This window comes from Pseudophryne corroboree, chromosome 3 (genome assembly GCF_028390025.1).
Source record: "Pseudophryne corroboree isolate aPseCor3 chromosome 3, aPseCor3.hap2, whole genome shotgun sequence".
NCBI classification, from domain to species: domain Eukaryota; kingdom Metazoa; phylum Chordata; class Amphibia; order Anura; family Myobatrachidae; genus Pseudophryne; species Pseudophryne corroboree.
In genome coordinates, this window is record NC_086446.1 from 424,521,564 (window position 1) to 424,546,992 (window position 25,429).

At 45.6% G+C, this 25,429-nt stretch overlaps 1 protein-coding gene and 1 long non-coding RNA gene across 13 annotated transcripts in view; one reads left to right on the forward strand and one right to left on the reverse strand.

Annotated features, from left to right (window-relative positions):
* The window catches only part of PTPRT (protein tyrosine phosphatase receptor type T), a 458,515-nt gene that overhangs the window by 262,411 nt on the left and 170,675 nt on the right, over window positions 1-25,429 (forward strand). For 10 of the 12 annotated variants that reach the window (XM_063960280.1, XM_063960277.1, XM_063960271.1 and 7 more), the window contains exon 5: window positions 12,694-12,809. In XM_063960280.1, the coding sequence (XP_063816350.1) occupies window positions 12,694-12,809 (116 nt within the window). Of the gene's footprint in view, window positions 1-1,775; window positions 1,909-1,948; window positions 2,176-12,693; window positions 12,810-25,429 lie in introns of those variants that run through there. The other 2 variants (XM_063960283.1, XM_063960282.1) reach the window with 2 other exon arrangements.
* Window positions 1-25,429, reverse strand: part of LOC135055813 (uncharacterized) — an 80,540-nt gene that overhangs the window by 45,329 nt on the left and 9,782 nt on the right. The gene's annotated exons all lie outside the window — the stretch shown is intronic.

The window sequence follows — 25,429 nt, forward strand, 5'->3', positions numbered from 1 at the left end:
CTTTTCCTTTATTCATTTTGTACTTGAATCTCTTTGTTCTCCATTTCCACTCTCTGGCTCCCACTTTTCTTACAAACTCATTCTCTGCCATTGCCACCCTAATGCACGGTATCCATTTTATTACCTTTTTATCTTTATCAATATATATCTTATTCATCACACCGACGTGCTACTACTATATCTACACCAGCCTGTGTGACAATTCTATTCTCTTGCAATAAATCATGGAAAGATCTCTTTATTGCACAGAACCTTCTCTTGGCAGATAAACATTTTTATTGTATAGTTATTTTAAGAATTATCCGTTTACTAATTGCTCCAAATCTGCTGATTTTTAAGATATCCGCTGCAACCTTTGATCGCTGCTCAAAATAGATTTTCCAGATGATTTCATACAAATGATAAAAACTGGTAAAAAAAATTCTCAAACTGGATTTGTTTAGTCTTACTTTCACGTATTTCCATTACATATCTCCTCCAAGCTCCTCTTTCGTCCTTGTACTCTCCCTCTACAAATATTACACACATTTCTCTACTCATTTTTCATTCCCTACTGAATGTCATGATGTCATGTCTCTTACTAATATAAATCCTGCTTTGTGCTATCTTACTTCTCTTCTCATTACAAAGTATATTAAGGGCAGGCACGAAATGACAAGGAAGAGTACCAAATACAGACTGACGTAACTTTTATAGGTTGGCAGAATTTCTGGAGGGACATCCCCCCATCAGCAGTCAGTACATCATTAAGGTTCATTTATGGTGCTGCAAAAGACAGTTAATATTAATTACTTTTTAATCACCTATTTCTGATTGACTGCCCCATATGTACATATGTCACCCGGTGCAAAACAGTCATTATTTTATTTATTAGCAGTTTCTTATTTAGCGCAGCATATTCCGTTGCACTTTACAGTTATAGAACAAAACTGGGCAAAAACAGACAGACATAGAGGTAGGAAGGCCCTGCTCGCAAGCTTACAATCTATGGGGAAATAGGCATTGATACACAAGGATAGATGCTACCTGTTGCATATGTCCACCAGATTAGCAATGTTGGAAGACAAAATGAGGTTATGTGGACTGTACAGAGAGGATTTAATTGGATAGGCAAGCATTGAAAGTTATGTGAGTGGGTCTGGGTCTGGATCTGGCGCCCCCTCCCACCCCTGTCTCTGCAACAAGAGAACAAATCTATACACCCCTCCCAAGCCACCCCACCCCGACCCCATCGCAATCACTTTCTCAGTAGCAACTCTGAAAATTATGTGTAATCCAATTGTCACTAGTAGCTGCTTGGTGTGGCCTCATGAGGGTTAAGGGGTTGTCATCTGAAGCAAATACTCTTTCATTTGTAAATTCTGTAAATTCTGTATTATTGTCAGCGCTTAAAGTTAGCAGTTGATTCCCAGGATGTGCTTGTAATATTCAGGCTGTGTGAATGTCTGTGTTTTATAGTGAACTTATGGGGTTACCTGCTGATCATTGTACCTTACTTAAGATTTTCCCTTACAGTTGCTGCAACTAGCATCTATAGCATTGTGTGGGCCATGCTGTTACTATTGGTATTACTGCATAGGTACGATGTGCCCACCTGTCTCTCGGTGAGATTATTGTCCAGCCCCAGCAGCTATGGGGTGAGGAAGGGCTCAGAGGGCCGGAGGTTGGTGAAGAAGCCATTTCTTGCGTACATGATGCAAGAAAACAGCAGCCAGCTTCCTCTGGGCTTCATCCTTGCTCTCCTACCGGTCACCCCCTCCACAAGCTCCATGGCAGCCATTTGGGGGGCCGGGCTGTATGGCAGAGAGTTAGCCTTCCTTCACTCGAAGCAAACTCTCCAATTCGGTGATCGCGGCTGTCAGGCAATGGACACTTAGGAGATCTGAGCAACAGTGAAGCCATTAGCAGGTAAACAGTTCACTCCTCACTGGTGCCAACTGTCACTCTCTCCACGCTGCTGATCACTCATTGCCGCCACTGACAGACACAGCTAGCGGCAGCAGCGCAGCTTCCTTCTCTCAACTACTCCATCAGAAGACTCCATATGGTCAGCGCGGGCCCAGAGCCGGCCCTAACCAATATGATGCCCTAGGCAAGATTTTGGCTGGTGCCCCTAGCACCACCGCTAGTTCCGCCTCTGACCCTGCACCCCTTTCCCAGCACCAGGCCAAAAAGGTATGTGTTTTTGCTGGCAAGGGGCGAGGCCACACAATAGTACCCCCAATTCAACTTATGCCTCACAGTAGTGCAACTTTATTCACAATTTATCATACGGTAGTGTCCCTTATTCACATTACATCACACAGTAGTACCACTTTACCTAATATACGTAACTCCTCACAGTAGTGCCCCTCATTCACATAACATCATACTGAATTGCTCCTTATTCACATTACACCACACCATATTGCTCTTTATTCTCATTATACATATTACACCACACTATATTGCTCTTTATTCACATTAGACCACACAGTAGTGCCCTTTCTATACGTTACGCCACACAGTAGAGCACCTTATACACATGCCACACATTGGTAATGCATTTATACACATAATGATAAACATAATGTCCCTTACACATATGCCGCACATTATTAGTGCCCTTATACACATAATGACACACATAGTGCCCCTTACACATATGTTACACATTATTACTGCCCTTATACACATAATGACACATATAGTTCCTGGCGTGAATCATGTGGCAGCTTTGCTAACGTCGGGTGCCTGTTTTTTATGAAAATGCATATTTGCATTGCTATGTGGCAAGGATGCACAAGCAGCTTCCGCTGATTAAAATGATATGCGGCATGCCTATATACTGTGCGACTGTATCTGCATACAAAATGCTACACACAGAATATAGGCATGCCGCATATCATTTTAATCAGCAGAAGCTGCTTGTGCCCCTAGGCATACCAGATGCCCTAGGCAATTGCCTAGTTTGCCTATGCCTAAGGCCGGCTCTGCGCGGGGCCCCTACTTATGTCAGTCTGGGACAAGTACCTGGATCTCTCGCACACACGCCATGTGCTGCTCTATCTCTTGGCACTGTCCTTGCACTGTCCAAAGTTCCCCCTCAAACCCGCCGTCTGGGTCATGTGCCTCCCTAGTGCCCCCCCCCCCGTTACAGCCCTGCTTGATGCAATGCCGCAACAAAGTTCTTTCCTTGTGTACATCCATGCATCTGTGCAAGGACTGAGATGCCCACTTTTTGACTCTTTGTATGAGCAGCAATACCAATTGGTGCATCCTTCATTGACACCATCAGTTGCACCATTGAAACAGCTGCTGTCATTTCTTCATCTCACCATGGCCTCCTGTGTCTGCAGCTGTGCATCTATGTATGCAGCCACTTTCACTAACATGCCCATAATACATCCTATAAATGGACTATTTTCGCATGCATTTCTAGACACCTCACAGGAACTCTCATCACTTTTCCACACCATTTTTTATACCATGCGTCTTGGGGGGTAATTCAGATATGATCGCTGCTGTGCGTTTTCGCAAAGCGGGCGATCAGGCACTAACTGCGCATGCATATGCACCGCAATGCACACGTGCATTGGACAACGCCAACGGGCATCGCCGGTTAGCGACGGGCTGGTGTGAAAAATCCGTTTGCATGGGTGTTCGCAAGGTGATTGACAGGAGGAAGACGTTTGTGGATGGCAACTGACCATTTCCTGGGAATGTTCGGAAAAACGTAGGCGTGTCCAAGCGTTTTCAGGAAGGGTGTCCGACGTCCGCTCCGGCCCCGATCAGCCTGTTCTCAATACACTGGAGGAGTAAGTCCTGGGTTGCACAGAGGCTGCACACACCGGATTTTCGCAGCTTGGCGTACGCATGTGATCGCACACTTGCACAGCGAATTTACACTTCCCCTGGAGGCGACAACTATCTGATTGCAGGACAGCAAAATTAGCAGACCAGCGATCAGGTCTGAATTACCCCCTTGATCACACCAACGTCTTTGTGTGCACACCCAGTGTAACGCATACACGGTATGAGTTATCAGGAATTTTTACACATTTGTAAAAAAAAATCACGCAACTACGTGAATATCAGCGTTGCATGCGACTCAATATGTTCTATTAGACAGCAAGCTATTTATGCTGAGCATTTAGGAGGATATTCCCAGTTAGCATGGGCCCATTGATTACTTTTAGCCCAAAAATAAATAATAATACTAGATAAGGTTTGATTAAGCAGTACCTTAGGACAGAAAGTGGAAAACGTACATTTCCACCTCGAGCCTCAATGATACAAATAGTCATACAGAGCATGGTGGTAAAATGTGGGAGCGCACATGATGTGCTCTGTGGTCAAGGAGGTACACAACACCATGCGGTCCTCCTTTTGCAGCTTCGTAAATGACCATTACTGGCTGTTTGCAATTTTTCATTCTTACCATATATCTGTGGGTAGGGGAGAAGATAAAACAATTACTGGCAGAATACATTTATTCTCTTAATGTAGATATGACATAGCATCTGGTCCTCGACTACAGCTATCGGCAGGAAGAGTTAACCCTAAAAGAAGTAATCTCTCATGAAATCCTCTATAAAGCGTGCGCTCTCATTATTTCTGTGTTTCAGTCTCATGACACAAGATTCAGTGTCTTAATAAGACTGCAGTGATGCAGCAGCGTCTATTAGGGCCTTGGGAAAGGGGATTTCTCAGCATTTAGAAAACCCTTCACTCTAACGGATATGTGTGATACACAAGCTTATCTCTGCTGTGGTTGGGACCAAGAGACTTATAATAATTGTTTGCTCCACCAGTGGAGACAGTCAGATTTACAGACCTAATCTAAGGCGTGTTTGTGAGTTCGGCACAGAGAAAGTGTAAGCCCCTTGTGCCTGTTTATTAATGATGAGAGATACAAATCTTGTTGTCTATGTTCTAGCAAGCGCAGGTTCATGGAATCATTTCTTCTGCAAGAAATGAGAGTAACATTTTTTTAGATATTGGGAGGCAAACGGTCTAGAAAGGGATCATAGATATGTGTGTGCATTAATGAGGTACTGTAAGATGTACTTGCCCTGATGTTGCTGTATAAGAAGGATGTGAGGTTCATATCTTGGTATCTGGATATTAGAATATGTGAGAGCTATATGTAGTGATGTCTGTGTAATAGGTGTAGGTAAGAGAGGGGCTACATACCCTGTTTGTGTATCAGAAGTAAGTGATAGATACATGGGGCCTAATTCAGAGTTGATCGCAGCAGCAAATTTGTTAGCAGTTGGGCAAAACCATGTGCACTGCAGGGGGGGGGGGCAGATATAACATGTGCAGAGAGAGTTAGATTTGGGTGGGGTGTGTTCAATCTGCAATCTAAATTGCAGTGTAAAAGAAAAGTAGCCATTATTTACCCTGTACAGAAACAAAATAAACCACCCAAATCTACAGTAACTCTCTCTGCAATTGCTATATCTGCCCCACCTGCAGTGAACATGGGGCTTAATTCTGAGTTGATTGCAGCAGCAAATTTGTTAGCAGTTGGGCAAAACCATTTGCACTGCAGGGGGGACAGATATAACATGTGCAGAGAGAGTTAGATTTGGGTGGGGTGTGTTCAAACTGAAATCTAACTTGCAGTGTAAAAATAAAGCAGCCAGTATTTACCCTGCACAGAAACAAAATAACCCACCCAAATCTAACTCTCTCTGCAAATGTTATATCTGCTCCCCCTGCAGTGCACATGGTTTTGCCCAATTGCTAACAAACTTGCTGCTGCGATCAACTCAGAATTACGCCCATGGTTTTGCCCAACTGCTAACAAATTTGCTGCTGCGATCAACTCTGAATTACCCCCATGACCCAATGTCTGAATAATAAAAGAAGGTAAGAGGTTCATGCAGGGTTGTAGTAAGGGTAGTGCACCAGTGCACTCGCCCAGGATGCAGCGACCGGGTGGCACAGCGAGTGGTAAAGAGAGGGGCATTGGCATTTCTATAATGGGTGCAATGGGTGCGGTGCACACAGGCCCCATTGCACCCATTTTAATACTTACCTTTCCGGAGTCCAGCGCCGGGAGATGTGATCGTGCCGGAAATCACAGCCAAAATGGCCGCCGCGCATGCGCAGTAGCCTAATTTGTGTCCGGCCATGTTTCCGGAGACCTGCACATGCACAGTAGACTCCGGCACAATGCTGGAGTCTACGGCGCCGTGCAGAGGAGGGGACCCACCTGGAGGTGCACACGGGCCCCCTCCTCTGTAGAAACGCCCCCAGAGAGAGGTAATGGTACTAACTATTCCGTTCTTGTTGGAGGGGCCAGGCAGGGACCTGAGTCTGCGCCCCCCTCTTACCTGTTAATTGGCAGCAGCCTCTCATCCCAGCACAGTACATGCTGCTGTGTGTGCTGAGCTATGGTGTGTCTAAAGAGGCTCCTCTGCCTGCACATGTGCCATCTTTATCTGTTTTATAAGGGGGCATTGCCACACCTCCATGATTAGGCCACACACCCCTACATTACCTGGGCCTGGCCAGGCTCTCTATGGTCCTGGGCATGGCAACTATTCAGAGTCCTCTAGTAGTGTATTTTTCCTGGCTGCCCTGCCCCATAGTGCCATGATCTGTCATCAAAACTGCACTAATAGGTTCTGCCTGTCAGCGCCCATAACCACAACTGCATACTGCCTATTAGTGGCAGCTCATGGCCAGTGTCACTGGCACTGTCGGCATCTTCCCAGTGCCAAACTGAGAACAGCATAGGAGATGGGGCACCCTCTCACAAAGCAAAGGCCACTGTGTTCCTGACCTTACCAACCCTTGTTCTACACTGGCATCATGCTGTCTATGCTCTCTCCCACCCATACAGTATGTTTCTGCCCATATATGTCTTTTAATCTCCTGCCTATATTTGTTTCTGTTCACCCTCTATCCATGTTGACTCTGACTTTCCTTGCACATACAGTATATCTCTACCCTGCCCTATGCCCATAAATGTCTCTGCTCCTCCATTGGCATTTGTGACTCTTCTATTCTTGGACCAAAGCAGTTTTTTAATATTTGAAAGATTTAAAAAATAAATAATAATCTGCAGCGGGGTACATTGGTTTCCACAGGGAAACATTGGGGTGTAGAGATGGATCTTGATCCAGGCACCAACAGGCTAAAGCTTTAGACTGTACCAAGATCATTGGGGCCTCCTCTATAACCCCACCTCCAGGCACTGTGAGCTCAGTTTCGAGTTGGTGCCTGCACTGGGCAGGTCTGAAAATGCTTTTAGAAGACTTCAAGGGCCGCAGCATTTACATGTCAGGGTGACATTCTATGCTGCGGCTCCGTCACCTCCCCAGCGGCATTGCATACTCCCGTTGGCTCTGTTCCCGGGTACTTGCTGTGGAGACGCTCCGGCTCTAGGCACACGATCGCAGACGCTCTCCTGGTTCACGTGTCTGCTACTAAAGGGAGGAGGTAAGAGGGTCCCCCAGGCGGGACCAGCCATTAAAACGCTCTACGGTTACATTCACTAAAATGTCTAACACCAAAGGGCGGAAAATCCACAGACGCTCCTGTATCACGCAGCGCATGCGCCAGGAATTTGTCTTAGGGGGAAGCTTTGTATGACGGTCTGTTTACTATGTGCCATACATCTCCCAATCAGGAGCCACCTTGGGCAGCATTCTCAACTATGCTCAATACGCTTGTGACATGCCTTACGCCCCCTATGGGACCTCCTGTGCCATTACAGCCACATATTGTCCCTATGGTAAATCCGCCTTGGGCGGATAATATGTCTACCCAGTTGCAGCAATTGAATCAATCTTTGGTTAGACATAAACCTTCCCCAAGTCACTCTCATGTCAAAGGGTCATCTAAGCGGGCCACTTCCTCCTCACAATCCACTAATCTCCTGGAGGATTCTTCTGATGAGGATGGGGAGTATAATGACTCGTCAGGCACTGATACAGCTGCTTCTGACGAGGAATCTACTATTCAGGTTGATGTCCCTGATTTAGTGGTTGCTATTAAGCAGATCCTACAGATCACTGATGATGATGATGATGATTATTCCTCTATAGTTTCCAAGAAACCTGATAAGTTTAAATGTCAGAAGGTAACTAAAACATTATTACCGCATTCTGACCATTTAGTAGACATACGTCAAGAACCCTGGTGTTCTAAAAAGATGGTAGCTCATTATTCCCTCCCTTCTGAGTTGTGTAACAAGTGGGAAAATTCACCGCCGGTGGACTCCCATGTCACCCATCTCGTGGTGTCATCTACTTTGCCTGTCACCACTGTCACCTCACTGAAGAAACTGACAGATTAGAGTGTGGAGGGTTGCCTGAAGTCTATTTACTCCCTTACAGGGCTGCAAAAGGAATTGAAGCATGGGTTCAGGCATTAGAGTAAGAGCTGCCTCAAGATATATCTGACACTGCCAGACAATACCTGTCTCATATTACCACCACTGCCTATTACATTCATGAGTTGTCCTCTGAGGCGGCCAAGGCATCGATTACGTTCATCCTGGCTCACCGTATTCTGTGGTTGAGGTCGTGGAAGATGGACCTGGACTCCAAAAAGACCTTGGAGATACTCCCTTTTTTAGGGAGACATCCTATTTGGGGAAGATCTCAATAAGATTGTGAGTGACTTAGCGGTTGCAAAGACTGCATTTCTCCCGAATGCTAATCCTTCTACACAGAAGGCAAAAGGTACCACTTTTTGCTCCTTTCAGCCTCAAGGGAAAGCAAAAGGTCAGGCATTCCATGCTCCCAAAACCATCAAGCCCAAGGCAAAACAATCTTTTGCTGCCGTCAGGTTAAAGACCACTTCAGATGGATGGGTGCGAGAAGGTGTCTCTCATGGGTACACGGTCTCTTTCAAGAGACTTCCCCCTCACCAGTTCTGCACAACGGTTATCCCTTCGAACCCATTGAAGGCGCATGCTCTACAACTGGTTTTGCTTCCCTCCTGTATACAGGAGTGGTAGTGCCGGTACCTCTATCCCAGAGAGGCAGGGGATACTACTTGACCATGTTTCTAGTCCCGAAACCCAATGGGTCCTTCCGGCCTATACTCAACCACAAATCACTGAATAAGTTTGTGAGCGTGTCCAAGTTCCTTATGGAAAAACTGCGCTAAATTGTTCTGGCCATGGAACCAGGAGACTATATGGTATCCCTGGATATACAAGATGCTTACCTGCATATCCCTATTGCCATTTTGCATCAGCAATATCTGTGGTTTGCTATTGGCAACCTCTACTATCACTTCCAGGCTTTGCCGTTTGTACTGGCAACGGCCCCTCGGATCTTCACCAAGGTTATGGCCATGATGACGAATCATCTCCGTCACCAGGGAGTCAGAATCCTGCCGTATCTGGACAACTTGCTGATTCTGGCAAACTCCCAAGATGTCCTACTCAGTCATCTACAACTGACGGTAAAGTTCCTACAAGCCCACGGGTGGCTAATCAACTGGTAGAAGTCCTCGCTGGTCCCTGCTCGGAGCATGGTTCACCTGGGGGCACTTCTGGACACACACAGTCAACGGCTGTTTCTGTCTCCATAGAAGGTCCTGAAACTTCCTCTCTCGCTCAAGAGTGTCGATACATTCGGCGATGCAAGTACTAGGCCTCATGGTATCGGCTTTCGACATGGTAGAGTACGCCAAAATTCATTACCATCCTCTGCAGAGGGCAATTCTTTTCCAGTGGGATGGCCTGCCTCATCGGATCAGGTCTCACATGATCTCCTTAACTCCGGAGGTTCGTCTTTTGCTGACCTGGTGGCTACAGGACCATCAGTTATGCAGTGTCCGTCCATTCTGGATCCCCAACTGGGTCCTATTGACGGCCGATGCCAGTCTGAGGGGTTGGGGCATGGTGTTGGAGCAACACTCCTTCCAGAGTTGGGGGACCAAGGAGAAATCACTCCTCCCGATAAACATTCTGGAATTGTAGGCTGTGTTCAATGCTTTGTCTCTCGCCCTGCCTCTGTTACAGAACAGGCCTGTTCAAGTACGGTCAGACAACGCCACCATGGAGGCACTTGAAGCTCCATTGCAATGATGGAAGTATCAAAAATCCTTCGTTGGGCGGTACGCCATCTGCCAGCAATATCAGCAGTGTTCATTCCAGGAGTCCTCAACTGGGAAGTGGATTTCCTCAGTCATCAGGACGTGCACGCTGGAGAGTGGAGTCTTCATCAGGAAGTCTTTCAACTCCTAGTGGACAAGTGGGGCCTACCAGATGTAGACCTGATGGCGTCTCGACACAATCACAAAGTACCGGTCTTCGGATCAAGAAACAGGGATCCTCAAGCAGTGTTCGTGGACGCACTAGCAATTCCATGGAACTTTCGGCTGCCCTACATGTTCCCTCCAGTGTCACTTCTGCCCAGGGTACTGCAGAAGTTCAAACAAGAAGGAGGAATTCTACTTCTAGTCGCTCCAGCGTGGCCCAAAAGGCATTGGTTCTCAGACATGCAGGGTCTATCGATAGAGCGTCCTCTTCTACTTCCTCTATGCCCAGACTACCTCGTTCAGGGCCCTTGTGTCTACCTGGATCTGGCCAGACTGGCTTTGACAGCGTGGCTCTTGAAGCATCACTCCTGAGGGCAAAAGGATTCTCCGAGGTGGTTATCCAAACTATGCTGAAGGCCCGCAAACCGCCATCTGCGCAGATTTATTATAGGGTCTGGCATTCTTACTTCACCTGGTGTGCTGCTAAGAATTACGATGCATACACATTCAGAATTTCCAGACTTCTGGCTTTTCTGCAACAAGGCCTGGATTTAGGCCTTCGTCTGGCCTCCCTCAACGTTCATATTTCTGCTTTATCGGTGTGGTTTCAGAGAAAAACTGTGTCTATTCCTGACATTCATACTTTCACTCAGGGTGTGTTATGGATTCAGCCTCCCTATATCCCTCCTGTGGCTCCATGGGATCTGTGTGTTGTCCTGAAGAGTCTCCATTTGAACCTCTTGAGTCAGTGGACATTAAATGGCTTATGGTCAAGGTCCGGTTCCTACTGGCTATCGCCTCTGCTAGGAGGGTGTCTGACCTAGGCATTTTGTCCTGTCGTCCACCCTTCCTGATATTTTATCATGACCGGGCAGTTCTTAGACTCGCCTGAGTTTTTTACCTAAGGTGGTGTCATTTTTTCACCTTAACCAAGAGAATGTGGTTCCGGCTTTCATCTCTTCTGGTTTGTCCTCCAAAGAGCGGTCTTTGGATGTGGTATGGGCTCTCCGTATATACGTCAAGAGGGCTGCCTCTATCAGCAGGTCAGATACCCTTTTTGTACTTTTCGGTGGCTGGCCTGCAAATAAGCAAACCTTGGCCAGATTGATTAGAATGGTGATTGCACAAGCCTATGCACAGGCTGGACTGCCAGCTCCTGCTGCTATTAAAGCCGATTCTACTCGGTCTGTGGGCCTTCTTGGGCGGCCCGCCGAGTCCGCTGAACAATTGTGCAAGGCGGCTACGTGGTCCTCAGTGAACACGTTCATTACATTCTATGCCTTCGATACTTCTGCCTCCCAGGATGCTTCCTTTGGACGCCGGGTTCTCATACCCATTACGGCACGTCCCCTCCCATGGTGAACTGCTTTAGGACATCCCTGATGTTTCCCTGTGGAAACCAATGTACCCTGCTGCAGAAAAGAGATTTATGTCAGAATTACCATTGTTAGATCTCTTTCTGCGAGGTACATTGGTTCCACAGGGCGCCCACCCTGACGCACCTAGCTTCTATGGGTTTGTGTGGCATTAGCCGCTAGTCCCTTCTCCTGTCGTGAGAATGTGGTTCTATGTGACTAACATTTACCTTCTCTTTTACCTGCTCCTGCATTGGACTGGTTAACGAAACTGAGCTCACAGTGCCTGGAGGCGGGGTTACAGAGGAGGCCCCAATACATCCTGGGACAGTCTAAAGCTTTAGCCTGTTGGTGCCTGGATCAAGATCCATCTCTACACCCCGTTGTTTCCCTGTGGAACCAGTGTACCTTGCAGAAAGAGATCTAACAATGGTAAGTCTACCATAAATGTCCTTTTTCATTAAAATGACTAAACAAAAGGCACAACATTGTCTTGTTGGACTCTGGGTATATGTCCTGATGACCAGTCAAGTAATAGTAATAAATAATTAAAATTTGATCTCATTTTTTTTTTTTTTTATTGGGTCAAACATAAAATCTCTCTGTGGACAATCACCATATGCATCAATCAGGTGACTGGCTGTTTTGTTAATAATAATAATAATAATAATAATAATAATAATAACATTCTGCATTCTGCACATGGGATGCCTACTCCCAATGATCATGTGTCCAATTCCATTAAAGTAATATGTGGGCAAGGTATTCAGAGTGGATTGCATGATAGCCCACTTTAGAAAGCAGAACAAAATAGCAAATATATGTCTAGAAGACTGTGTTTAAGGTATGTGTCCTTGTGTGTATAGTAAAATAGATAAGATACATGTCCCTGACATTTCTATAAATTACTCTGCTATTCTCTGATCTTTTTACAGTGGCTTTGAAATTGTGCCAGGCACTCAAAGAATGAGCAGTAATTCTCAGCCTGTGGCTCATTTAGGATGCTGTGCAGACATCTTCTATACATTTAGTCTGCTAATAACTACATCAAGCTAGAATTCTATAGACTAAACTGCTTATTAGTTTAAAAGTGTATGCATTAACATCAATGTTTCTTTGTATTCAGGGAACGCTCCCCATTTTCTGCGGTTGCAGAATGTGGAGGTAAATGTCGGACAGAATGCCACCTTCCAGTGCATTGCAGGAGGGAAGTGGTCTCAACATGACAAGCTTTGGCTACAGGTAGGAAAGTGTCAAGCAAGCGTGAATGGAAGGCAGTGAGTGTGAGTAACACAGGTACATAGTGGGGATCACTTATAAAGCAAGTAATGTCCACTGCACAGTACAAAAGCAGCTTTTTGGCCATTATAAGAGTATATTTTGATTTTTGAAAATGCCTACACTTCTGCCGAAGTGCAAAGAGCACACTGGGGCCCCATTGTTTTGCAGAGCGAGGTTTGTTTGATAAGATAAAGGTTCAAAGTGTGAAAACTGTTAGGGGTACATGGCCATTTTGACTTCTGAGAAGAACTACAAAGTCTATCTACATTTTTATTGGGACGGCTTGCAATGCTGGCTTTAGCCCAGAGACAGAACTATCATTGATGCAGCGGGGCCCCTGAGGATTATGGGGCCCACTATTGCCCAGACCGGCAATGAGTTATACCCTGGTACCCCCAGAGACCATTTTGAGCAATGTCAGATGAATGGCCCAGTGCAGAGAGCAGGGTGGATCCCACTACCGAGGGATCTGCCTCTTATCTAAGGTAGGCAGGGCTGACCTTGTGTGTGCTGGACTGATATAGGAGTCCTGCCACCTATCAGCGCTGATGATCAAGCCACATACAGCCTCTAATTAAGAGACAGCTGTAAGTGCCAAACTGAACAAAGCACAAGGGGTGGGGGCCCGTGTCAGGGACAAAGCAAAGGCCACTGTGTTTCTGCCCTCACTAAGATACATGCCCCCTGTGCTCTGCAGCACACAAGACCCCTGTCATTCATTGTCTCTCCCTGTCACCCACTGCCTCCCCCAGTCACCATCTGCCTCCCCTTGCCTTACACTGTCACCCTCTGCCTCTCCCTGTCACCCACTGCTGTGTGACATATTGTGAACTTGGGTTGGAGTGGAGGAAGGGGGCCCAAATTATATATTTGCACCTGGGCCCACCACTCACAATTTCGCCACTGCTTTAGCCTACAGTATAATGTACAGCATAATAGTAAATAACATATACAGTAGTAATGAGTATAAACAAAAAACAGCGAATTAACAAAACACAATATATAAGATGAAGATGAAGTATGGAGAACTTAAGTTATAAAAGGAAACTGTTTTTCTTTCCAATTACTTCCCCGTTGGTATTAGAGTGGCAGCTCATCCTCCAGTATACTAATTAGGTAGATCAGTCAAAAAGATTTGAAATGACAGTGAATTAACGCCCAATATTGTAGTATTTTCAGAACAAATGATTTAAGAATGTTCAGTACTATAGCGTGCATACAAAAAGGATGCTTATCAAGGCTTATCTGTAAACATGTTGCAATCCTTTGATTCAAAACTGATACATAGTTAACTAAAGTTTCCCAGCACTTATAGGTGATAGTGTTGCACAGTCCCAGTAGGTATGTAGTAATAGGTAAGAAAAGATAGTCACAATTGTGTGATACTGTATCTTCAATAATAACGGGGAGGGTAGTAAGGTAAAAGTGCTCAGTTCTTAAGCAAAAGTGTGCTCTCTGTACAAAAAAAAAAGGATATTTAACGCTTATATGTTGTTGGATCTGGTTGTTGTCTCCACCCACACATTAGAAAAACTAGACTTCCAAATAGTATCATGTGGGAAAGAGAGAAATCGTTATTGTGTTGTATCTAATCTATAAAAGGTTCATTTATTGGACACAAAGTAATAAACAAAGAAAATAGTGCTTATCTGTATGAATATATCATACAATGGGGGTCATTCCGAGTTGATCGCACCAAGCAACTTTTTGCTGCTGGTGCGATCAACTAATCTCCGCCTATGGAGGAGTGTATTTTAGCATAGCAGGGCTGCGATCGCTTGTGCAGTCCTGCTATGCTAAAAAAGTTTCCTGCAAAACAAGACCAGCCCTGCAGCTACTTACCCTGTGCGATGGATCCAGCGATGAAGGTCCCAGCTGTGATGACAGACATCCACCCTCCGTTCTCCTGGACACCCCTGCGTTTCTCTTACCACTCCCCGAAAACGGCTGGAAACGGTGAGTATCTGCCCCCGGAACGCCTTCCGCCTGTCCATCTTCTTGCAATCGCCGCTGCGATCACATTTGTCATTGGCGGCATCATAGCCAGGCAGCGACACGCGTGCACAAAGCAACCGCCATGCATTTGCATTTCCGAACCGTTCGCACCGCAACGAAGAACCGCTGCATGTGAACGGGTCAGAATGACCCCCAATATCGGGTGCAAAAAAATAATAATAATACATTTCTTAATTAATTAAAAAGACTCCACATTAGTAGTGCTTATAAATTATCTGTATGGGCTTGATTTCAGCTCTTCACCACAAGAGGATCAGGAACATAAAGAGTGTCCTTTGGGGTACAGTTCTTGTTACCTTGGTGATATAGGGCCTGATATTGAGGTGTCAATAAAGCAAGAAACAGCAAGTAACTGTGCACCTTGGCAAAACCATGTTGCACTGCAGGTGGGGCAGATGTAAAATGTGCAGAGAACATTAGATTAGGGTGGGGTGTGTCCAATCTAAAATCCAAATTGCAGAGTAAAAATACAGCTGTCCAGTATGTGTGGGCTACATGCAAGCGCAGACCGTATTTGCCCTACATGCAAAAAAATGTATGTGCACCCCTTGCATTGCAACATGGTTTGTCCAGGTGCACATTTACTTGTTCTTTTACTCTATTCCTAACTCAGAATCAGGCCTATAGTCCAGGAAAGACTCTTTAGTGCAGAATGGCCTCTATGGCAAGCAGGAAGAACATAGGTAGGTCCCTACGAATTTGGTCTAGCAGGAGACTTTCTCATTGGAGTGGTTAGAGGGTACTGATGGCCAGTTTAAGTACCCCCATCAGTTAAGGTTAATTCAAAGCTGGTGTGCTACCGGACTTCCGTTTTTCATTGTAAAATCAGAGCATGTGATAAAGTGGGATGGCCTGAACATAAGCCATATTAAAAAATGTAAAGGAATCATTATTTACCTCCATGTTTATAATTCAGTGAAGAAAGTGTATTTACAGGTGCACTCTGAATAACGTAACGAAAAGATTTATACAAACACAACTGCCAGACGTATTAAAAACACAACGTCCCCTCACCCTCATTGTTTTATTTATCAGTAAAGCTAAGCCAAGTCGAATTTTAGAATAATAAAGGTAAATGTTTATGATACTGAGTGATGTGTTACTGAAGCTGTAGGAGGTTGGCTTTTGATACAGTATATTTGCACAGTACAAATTGGTAGATATTTCTGGCTTGCTGCATATCTAGGGGCACAAATAGGTTGCGGAGGCATCTCTGGAGAGAGAGGAGGGTAAGGAATACCTTCATGTGCACTGAACAGTCTGTTCAGGTGTATTATGGGAATGTGGTCAGGCTTCTTGCAGTCAGGATCCCGACATTCAGAATACCGACAACGGAATCCTGACAGTCAGGATCTTGACAGATCCCAATGGTAAGTACAGAAGGTTAGGCACTAAGGGGAGGGCTAGGTTGTGTGTGTGTGTGTGTGTGTGTGTGTGTGTGTGTGTGTGTGTGTGCGCGTGTGTCTGTGTTTGTGTGTGTTGAAAGGGGGGATGATTAGTCAGGGGGGAAGGGGGGTTCCATTACAATATTTTCCACAGGGGCAGATAACAAATTCCCTAATAATAGCAATCTAATAATCTGAACTAAATGATACTATTCTGTGTAATATACAGATATCTCTTTAATCATTTTTTTATTAATGTGGTTGCTTGCTGTGATTGATTGTGTTTTCTTGATTGTGTTTTCTTATGTAAAGGCTTTCAAAAGCTTAAAAAGACTTCATTTAAAATGATCCTTTGTTTTTGCCATTGCATATAAATGAGAAGGTACAGTATAATCCAGGGGTCCTCAGGACCCCAGATAGATAACTTTTTCCAGGTCACCTGGCAGGTACACTATGTATGTCCAACTGTCACAGCTGACCAGGAAAACAGGGACTGTGTGAGGACCTGAGGACGGAGCTTGAGAACCTGTGGTATAATCCACATACATTATACCTCCTCCTTTCTTACTATCCTAATTTTGAAATCCCATTTATAAAAGTGATATTTGCTGAGGAATTGAGATGAGCGCCTGAAATTTTTCGGGTTTTGTGTTTTGGTTTTGGGTTCGGTTCCGCGGCCGTGTTTTGGGTTCGACCGCGTTTTGGCAAAACCTCACCGAATTTTTTTTGTCGGATTCGGGTGTGTTTTGGATTCGGGTGTTTTTTTTAAAAAACACTAAAAAACAGCTTAAATCATAGAATTTGGGGGTCATTTTGATCCCATATTATTATTAACCTCAAAAACCATAATTTCCACTCATTTTCAGTCTATTCTGAATACCTCACACCTCACAATATTATTTTTAGTCCTAAAATTTGCACCAAGGTCGCTGGATGACTAAGCTAAGCGACACTAGTGGCCGACACAAACACCTGGCCCATCTAGGAGTGGCACTGCAGTGTCACGCAGGATGTCCCTTCCAAAAAACCCTCCCCAATCAGCACATGACGCAAAGAAAAAAAGAGGCGCAATGAGGTAGCTGACTGTGTGAGTAAGATAAGCGACCCTAGTGGCCGACACAAACACCGGGCCCATTTAGGAGTGGCACTGCAGTGTCACGCAGGATGTCCCTTCCAAAAAACCCTCCCCAATCAGCACATGACGCAAAGAAAAAAAGAGGCGCAATGAGGTAGCTGACTGTGTGAGTAAGATTAGCGACCCTAGTGGCCGACACAAACACCGGGCCCATTTAGGAGTGGCACTGCAGTGTCACGCAGGATGTCCCTTCCAAAAAACCCTCCCCAATCAGCACATGACGCAAAGAAAAAAAGAGGCGCAATGAGGTAGCTGACTGTGTGAGTAAGATTAGCGACCCTAGTGGCCGACACAAACACCGGGCCCATTTAGGAGTGGCACTGCAGTGTCACGCAGGATGTCCCTTCCAAAAAACCCTCCCCAATCAGCACATGACGCAAAGAAAAAAAGAGGCGCAATGAGGTAGCTGACTGTGTGAGTAAGATTAGCGACCCTAGTGGCCGACACAAACACCGGGCCCATTTAGGAGTGGCACTGCAGTGTCACGCAGGATGTCCCTTCCAAAAAACCCTCCCCAATCAGCACATGACGCAAAGAAAAAAAGAGGCGCAATGAGGTAGCTGACTGTGTGAGTAAGATTAGCGACCCTAGTGGCCGACACAAACACCGGGCCCATTTAGGAGTGGCACTGCAGTGTCACGCAGGATGTCCCTTCCAAAAAACCCTCCCCAATCAGCACATGACGCAAAGAAAAAAAGAGGCGCAATGAGGTAGCCGACTGTGTGAGTAAGATTAGCGACCCTAGTGGCCGACACAAACACCGGGCCCATTTAGGAGTGGCACTGCAGTGTCACGCAGGATGTCCCTTCCAAAAAACCCTCCCCAATCAGCACATGACGCAAAGAAAAAAAGAGGCGCAATGAGGTAGCTGACTGTGTGAGTAAGATTAGCGACCCTAGTGGCCGACACAAACACCGGGCCCATTTAGGAGTAGCACTGCAGTGTCACGCAGGATGTCCCTTCCAAAAAACCCTCCCCAAACAGCACATGACGCAAAGAAAAATAAAAGAAAAAAGAGGTGCAAGATGGAATTGTCCTTAGGCCCTCCCACCCACCCTTATGTTGTATAAACAAAACAGGACATGCACACTTTAACCAACCCATCATTTCAGTGACAGGGTCTGCCACACGACTGTGACTGATATGACGGGTTGGTTTGGACCCCCCCCAAAAAAGAAGCAATTAATCTCTCCTTGCACAAACTGGCTCTACAGAGGCAAGATGTCCACCTCATCATCACCCTCCGATATATCACCGTGTACATCCCCCTCCTCACAGATTATCAATTCGTCCCCACTGGAATCCACCATCTCAGCTCCCTGTGTACTTTGTGGAGGCAATTGCTGCTGGTCAATGTCTCCGCGGAGGAATTGATTATAATTCATTTTAATGAACATCATCTTCTCCACATTTTCTGGATGTAACCTCGTACGCCGATTGCTGACAAGGTGAGCGGCGGCACTAAACACTCTTTCGGAGTACACACTTGTGGGAGGGCAACTTAGGTAGAATAAAGCCAGTTTGTGCAATGGCCTCCAAATTGCCTCTTTTTCCTGCCAGTATAAGTATGGACTGTGTGACGTGCCTACTTGGATGCGGTCACTCATATAATCCTCCACCATTCTTTCAATGGTGAGAGAATCATATGCAGTGACAGTAGACGACATGTCCGTAATCGTTGTCAGGTCCTTCAGTCCGGACCAGATGTCAGCATCAGCAGTCGCTCCAGACTGCCCTGCATCACCGCCAGCGGGTGGGCTCGGAATTCTGAGCCTTTTCCTCGCACCCCCAGTTGCGGGAGAATGTGAAGGAGGAGATGTTGACAGGTCGCGTTCCGCTTGACTTGACAATTTTCTCACCAGCAGGTCTTTCAACCCCAGCAGACTTGTGTCTGCCGGAAAGAGAGATCCAAGGTAGGCTTTAAATCTAGGATCGAGCACGGTGGCCAAAATGTAGTGCTCTGATTTCAACAGATTGACCACCCGTGAATCCTTGTTAAGCGAATAAAGGGCTCCATCCACAAGTCCCACATGCCTAGCGGAATCGCTCCGTGTTAGCTCCTCCTTCAATGTCTCCAGCTTCTTCTGCAAAAGCCTGATGAGGGGAATGACCTGACTCAGGCTGGCAGTGTCTGAACTGACTTCACGTGTGGCAAGTTCAAAGGGCATCAGAACCTTGCACAACGTTGAAATCATTCTCCACTGCGCTTGAGACAGGTGCATTCCACCTCCTATATCGTGCTCAATTGTATAGGCTTGAATGGCCTTTTGCTGCTCCTCCAACCTCTGAAGCATATAGAGGGTTGAATTCCACCTCGTTACCACTTCTTGCTTCAGATGATGGCAGGGCAGGTTCAGTAGTTTTTGGTGGTGCTCCAGTCTTCTGTACGTGGTGCCTGTACGCCGAAAGTGTCCCGCAATTTTTCTGGCCACCGACAGCATCTCTTGCACGCCCCTGTCGTTTTTTAAATAATTCTGCACCACCAAATTCAAGGTATGTGCAAAACATGGGACGTGCTGGAATTTGCCCATATTTAATGCACACACAATATTGCTGGCGTTGTCCGATGCCACAAATCCACAGGAGAGTCCAATTGGGGTAAGCCATTCCGCGATGATCTTCCTCAGTTGCCGTAAGAGGTTTTCAGCTGTGTGCGTATTCTGGAAACCGGTGATACAAAGCGTAGCCTGCCTAGGAAAGAGTTGGCGTTTGCGAGATGCTGCTACTGGTGCCGCCGCTGCTGTTCTTGCGGCGGGAGTCCATACATCTACCCAGTGGGCTGTCACAGTCATATAGTCCTGACCCTGCCCTGCTCCACTTGTCCACATGTCCGTGGTTAAGTGGACATTGGGTACAACTGCATTTTTTAGGACACTGGTGAGTCTTTTTCTGACGTCCGTGTACATTCTCGGTATCGCCTGCCTAGAGAAGTGGAACCTAGATGGTATTTGGTAACGGGGGCACACTGCCTCAATAAATTGTCTAGTTCCCTGTGAACTAACGGCGGATACCGGACGCACGTCTAACACCAACATAGTTGTCAAGGCCTCAGTTATCCGCTTTGCAGCAGGATGACTGCTGTGATATTTCATCTTCCTCGCAAAGGACTGTTGAACAGTCAATTGCTTACTGGAAGTAGTACAAGTGGGCTTACGACTTCCCCTCTGGGATGACCATCGACTCCCAGCAGCAACAACAGCAGCGCCAGCAGCAGTAGGCGTTACACGCAAGGATGCATCGGAGGAATCCCAGGCAGGAGAGGACTCGTCAGAATTGCCAGTGACATTGCCTGCAGGACTATTGGCATTCCTGGGGAAGGAGGAAATTGACACTGAGGGAGTTGGTGGGGTGGTTTGCGTGAGCTTGGTTACAAGAGGAAGGGATTTACTGGTCAGTGGACTGCTTCCGCTGTCACCCAAAGTTTTTGAACTTGTCACTGACTTATTATGAATGCGCTGCAGGTGACGTATAAGGGAGGATGTTCCGAGGTGGTTAACGTCCTTACCCCTACTTATTACAGCTTGACAAAGGGAACACACGGCTTGACACCTGTTGTCCGCATTTCTGTTGAAATAGTTCCACACCGAAGAGCTGATTTTTTTGGTATTTTCACCAGGCATGTCAACGGCCATATTCCTCCCACGGACAACAGGTGTCTCCCCGGGTGCCTGACTTAAACAAACCACCTCACCATCAGAATCCTCCTGGTCAATTTCCTCCCCAGCGCCAGCAACACCCATATCCTCCTCATCCTGGTGTACTTCAACACTGACATCTTCAATCTGACTATCAGGAACTGGACTGCGGGTGCTCCTTCCAGCACTTGCAGGGGGCGTGCAAATGGTGGAAGGCGCATGCTCTTCACGTCCAGTGTTGGGAAGGTCAGGCATCGCAACCGACACAATTGGACTCTCCTTGTGGATTTGGGATTTCGAAGAACGCACAGTTCTTTGCGGTGCTACTGCTTTTGCCAGCTTGAGTCTTTTCATTTTTCTAGCGAGAGGCTGAGTGCCTCCATCCTCATGTGAAGCTGAACCACTAGCCATGAACATAGGCCAGGGCCTCAGCCGTTCCTTGCCACTCCGTGTGGTAAATGGCATATTGGCAAGTTTACGCTTCTCCTCCGACAATTTTATTTTAGGTTTTGGAGTCCTTTTTTTACTGATATTTGGTGTTTTGGATTTGACATGCTCTGTACTATGACATTGGGCATCGGCCTTGGCAGACGACGTTGCTGGCATTTCATCGTCTCGGCCATGACTAGTGGCAGCAGCTTCAGCACGAGGTGGAAGTGGATCTTGATCTTTCCCTAATTTTGGAACCTCAACATTTTTGTTCTCCATATTTTAATAGGCACAACTAAAAGGCACCTCAGGTAAACAATGGAGATGGATGGATACTAGTATACAATTATGGACGGACTGCCGAGTGCCGACACAGAGGTAGCTACAGCCGTGAACTACCGTACTGTGTCTGCTGCTAATATAGACTGGTTGATAAAGAGATGTCGTAGTATGTATGTATGAAGAAGAAAGAAAAAAAAACCACGGTTAGGTGGTATACAATTATGGACGGACTGCCGAGTGCCGACACAGAGGTAGCCACAGCCGTGAACTACCGTACTGTACTGTGTCTGCTGCTAATATAGACTGGTTGATAAAGAGATGTCGTAGTATGTATGTATGAAGAAGAAAGAAAAAAAAACCACGGGTAGGTGGTATACAATTATGGACGGACTGCCGAGTGCCGACACAGAGGTAGCCACAGCCGTGAACTACCGTACTGTACTGTGTCTGCTGCTAATATAGACTGGTTGATAAAGAGATGTAGTAGTATGTATGTATAAAGAAGAAAGAAAAAAAAAACACGGGTAGGTGGTATACAATTATGGACGGACTGCCGAGTGCCGACACAGAGGTAGCCACAGCCGTGAACTACCGTACTGTACTGTGTCTGCTGCTAATATAGACTGGTTGATAAAGAGATGTCGTAGTATGTATGTATGAAGAAGAAAGAAAAAAAAACCACGGTTAGGTGGTATACAATTATGGACGGACTGCCGAGTGCCGACACAGAGGTAGCCACAGCCGTGAACTACCGTACTGTACTGTGTCTGCTGCTAATATAGACTGGTTGATAAAGAGATGTCGTAGTATGTATGTATAAAGAAGAAAGAAAAAAAAACCACGGTTAGGTGGTATACAATTATGGACGGACTGCCGAGTGCCGACACAGAGGTAGCCACAGCCGTGAACTACCGTACTGTACTGTGTCTGCTGCTAATATAGACTGGTTGATAAAGAGATGTCGTAGTATGTATGTATGAAGAAGAAAGAAAAAAAAACCACGGTTAGGTGGTATACAATTATGGACGGACTGCCGAGTGCCGACACAGAGGTAGCCACAGCCGTGAACTACCGTACTGTACTGTGTCTGCTGCTAATATAGACTGGTTGATAAAGAGATGTCGTAGTATGTATGTATAAAGAAGAAAGAAAAAAAAACCACGGTTAGGTGGTATACAATTATGGACGGACTGCCGAGTGCCGACACAGAGGTAGCCACAGCCGTGAACTACCGTACTGTACTGTGTCTGCTGCTAATATAGACTGGTTGATAAAGAGATGTAGTAGTATGTATGTATAAAGAAGAAAGAAAAAAAAACCACGGGTAGGTGGTATACAATTATGGATGGACTGCCGAGTGCCGACACAGAGGTAGCTACAGCCGTGAACTACCGTACTGTGTCTGCTGCGACTGGATGATAAATAATGATATAAAAAATATATATATATCACTACTGCAGCCGGACAGGTATATATATTATATAATGACGGACCTGCTGGACACTGTCTGTCAGCAGAATGAGTTTTTTATAGAATAAAAAAAAAACACCACACAAGTGAAGTCACACGACGAGTGTTTAACTTTTTCAGGCAATCACAATATAGTATACTACTAACTATACTGGTGGTCAGTGTGGTCAGGTCACTGGTCAGTCACACTGGCAGTGGCACTCCTGCAGCAAAAGTGTGCACTGTTTAATTTTAATATAATATGTACTCCTGGCTCCTGCTATAACCTATAACTGGCACTGCAGTGCTCCCCAGTCTCCCCCACAATTATAAGCTGTGTGAGCTGAGCACAGTCAGATATATAATATATACATAGATGATGCAGCACACTGGGCTGAGCAGTGCACACAGATATGGTATGTGACTGTCTTGTACTCCTGGCTCCTGCTATAACCTATAACTGGCACTGCAGTGCTCCCCAGTCTCCCCCACAATTATAAGCTGTGTGAGCTGAGCACATACAGATATATAATATATACATAGATGATGCAGGCATGCAGCACACTGGGCTGAGCAGTGCACACAGATATGGTATGTGACTGAGTCACTGTGTGTACCGTTTTTTTCAGGCAGAGAACGGATATATTAAATAAAACAACTGCACTGCTGGTGGTCACTGTGGTCAGTCACTAAACTCTGCACTCTCTTCTACAGTATCAGCCTCAGGTCAATCTCTCTCTCTCTCTCCTAATCTAAATGGAGAGGACGCCAGCCACGTCCTCTCCCTATCAATCTCAATGCACGTGTGAAAATGGCGGCGACGCGCGGCTCCTTATATAGAATCCGAGTCTCGCGAGAATCCGACAGCGTCATGATGACGTTCGAGCGCGCTCGGGTTAACCGAGCAAGGCGGGAAGATCCGAGTCGCTCGGACCCGTGAAAAAAAACATGAAGTTCGTGCGGGTTCGGATTCAGAGAAACCGAACCCGCTCATCTCTAGAATTAACACGAATTTTAAACCTGCAAGCAAACAGTATTTTTATATTTACCAGCTTACCTGCAGTACTAAGGGCTTATGCACACTTACTGTATATCATGTTCACAGCTTAAACGCTTATAGAACAAATAAGAATCAATACATTACTAAGATAATCACATTTTGTTTGCTGTTTTTACATAATAAGGCAACAGAAAGAAAAAATAGCAATGATTTACAAATCCGCATATTGTCAGATGGGACTAATGATTAAAAAATGTTTGATAAAGACTTCTTTTATTAGGTCTTGTTTCAGTACCCCCTAATTGCCTTCCACTTCTAAACCCTTGTGAGTATTATAAGTGCATTTGTCACAGTTATCGGCTGATTGCCTTCTGATAATCCCTGAGCAGGTTAATATATCCACTTGTTAATATTTATTTTTGAAAAATAATCATAATTTATTTGGGGCTGCAATGGCTGAGAATGATTTATAGTCATCCTGATTTTACAAATTGAAATTACTGTTGGCCTGTGACTATGATTGTTGTCCGTGCTGGATTAAAAACAGGCCAGCCAGGGTGGTCGTCCAGGGTCTTCCACACGCAGTGGGGTCCACATAATAGCTTCATAACTAGCTTGTGGGCACTGTGGCATATGTTTCTATCTATGTGGCATAATGTGAACTGGGGCACTACAGCATGTTTAACGCATTTGTGGTGCTGGGAGTATTTACACATTATACTTTTCAATTACATCAATTTTATTGGTAGAGGTCCCACAAATTTGTTACCTTGGGGCCCCCACAAACTATAATTCAGCTGTGATTGTTGTGTGTGTTTGTGAGATTATCAGCTTCACACACCAATGGGGCACTATATGAAGGTGACTCCTCAGCATATTGTTCTGTGACGGTGGCAAAGCTAATATTCATACCTAGGTGTCAATTCAATTACCCGTGATGTATTCTTGGGTGCAAGTCAGTGCAGAAACAGACACACTTAACTGTGGGAATTCGGCCTGAGAGTGGGGTGCATGATGCGGGGTTGTTGCTGCCGTTTCAATGCCGCTGCAATGGCAACTCACACCCTATGTGGGTAATTGGATTGACCCAATAGAATAATTAATTATTAGCTACATTTTCTTGTAAAAGAAAAGTATCTTTTGTATTTTATTAATTATGCATCTGACTTGTGCAGCATTCTGAATATATATTTTTATGTTCTAGCCGTAAACTTTGCAGTCATATGGATCATCTGTTTACTGAAAGACAG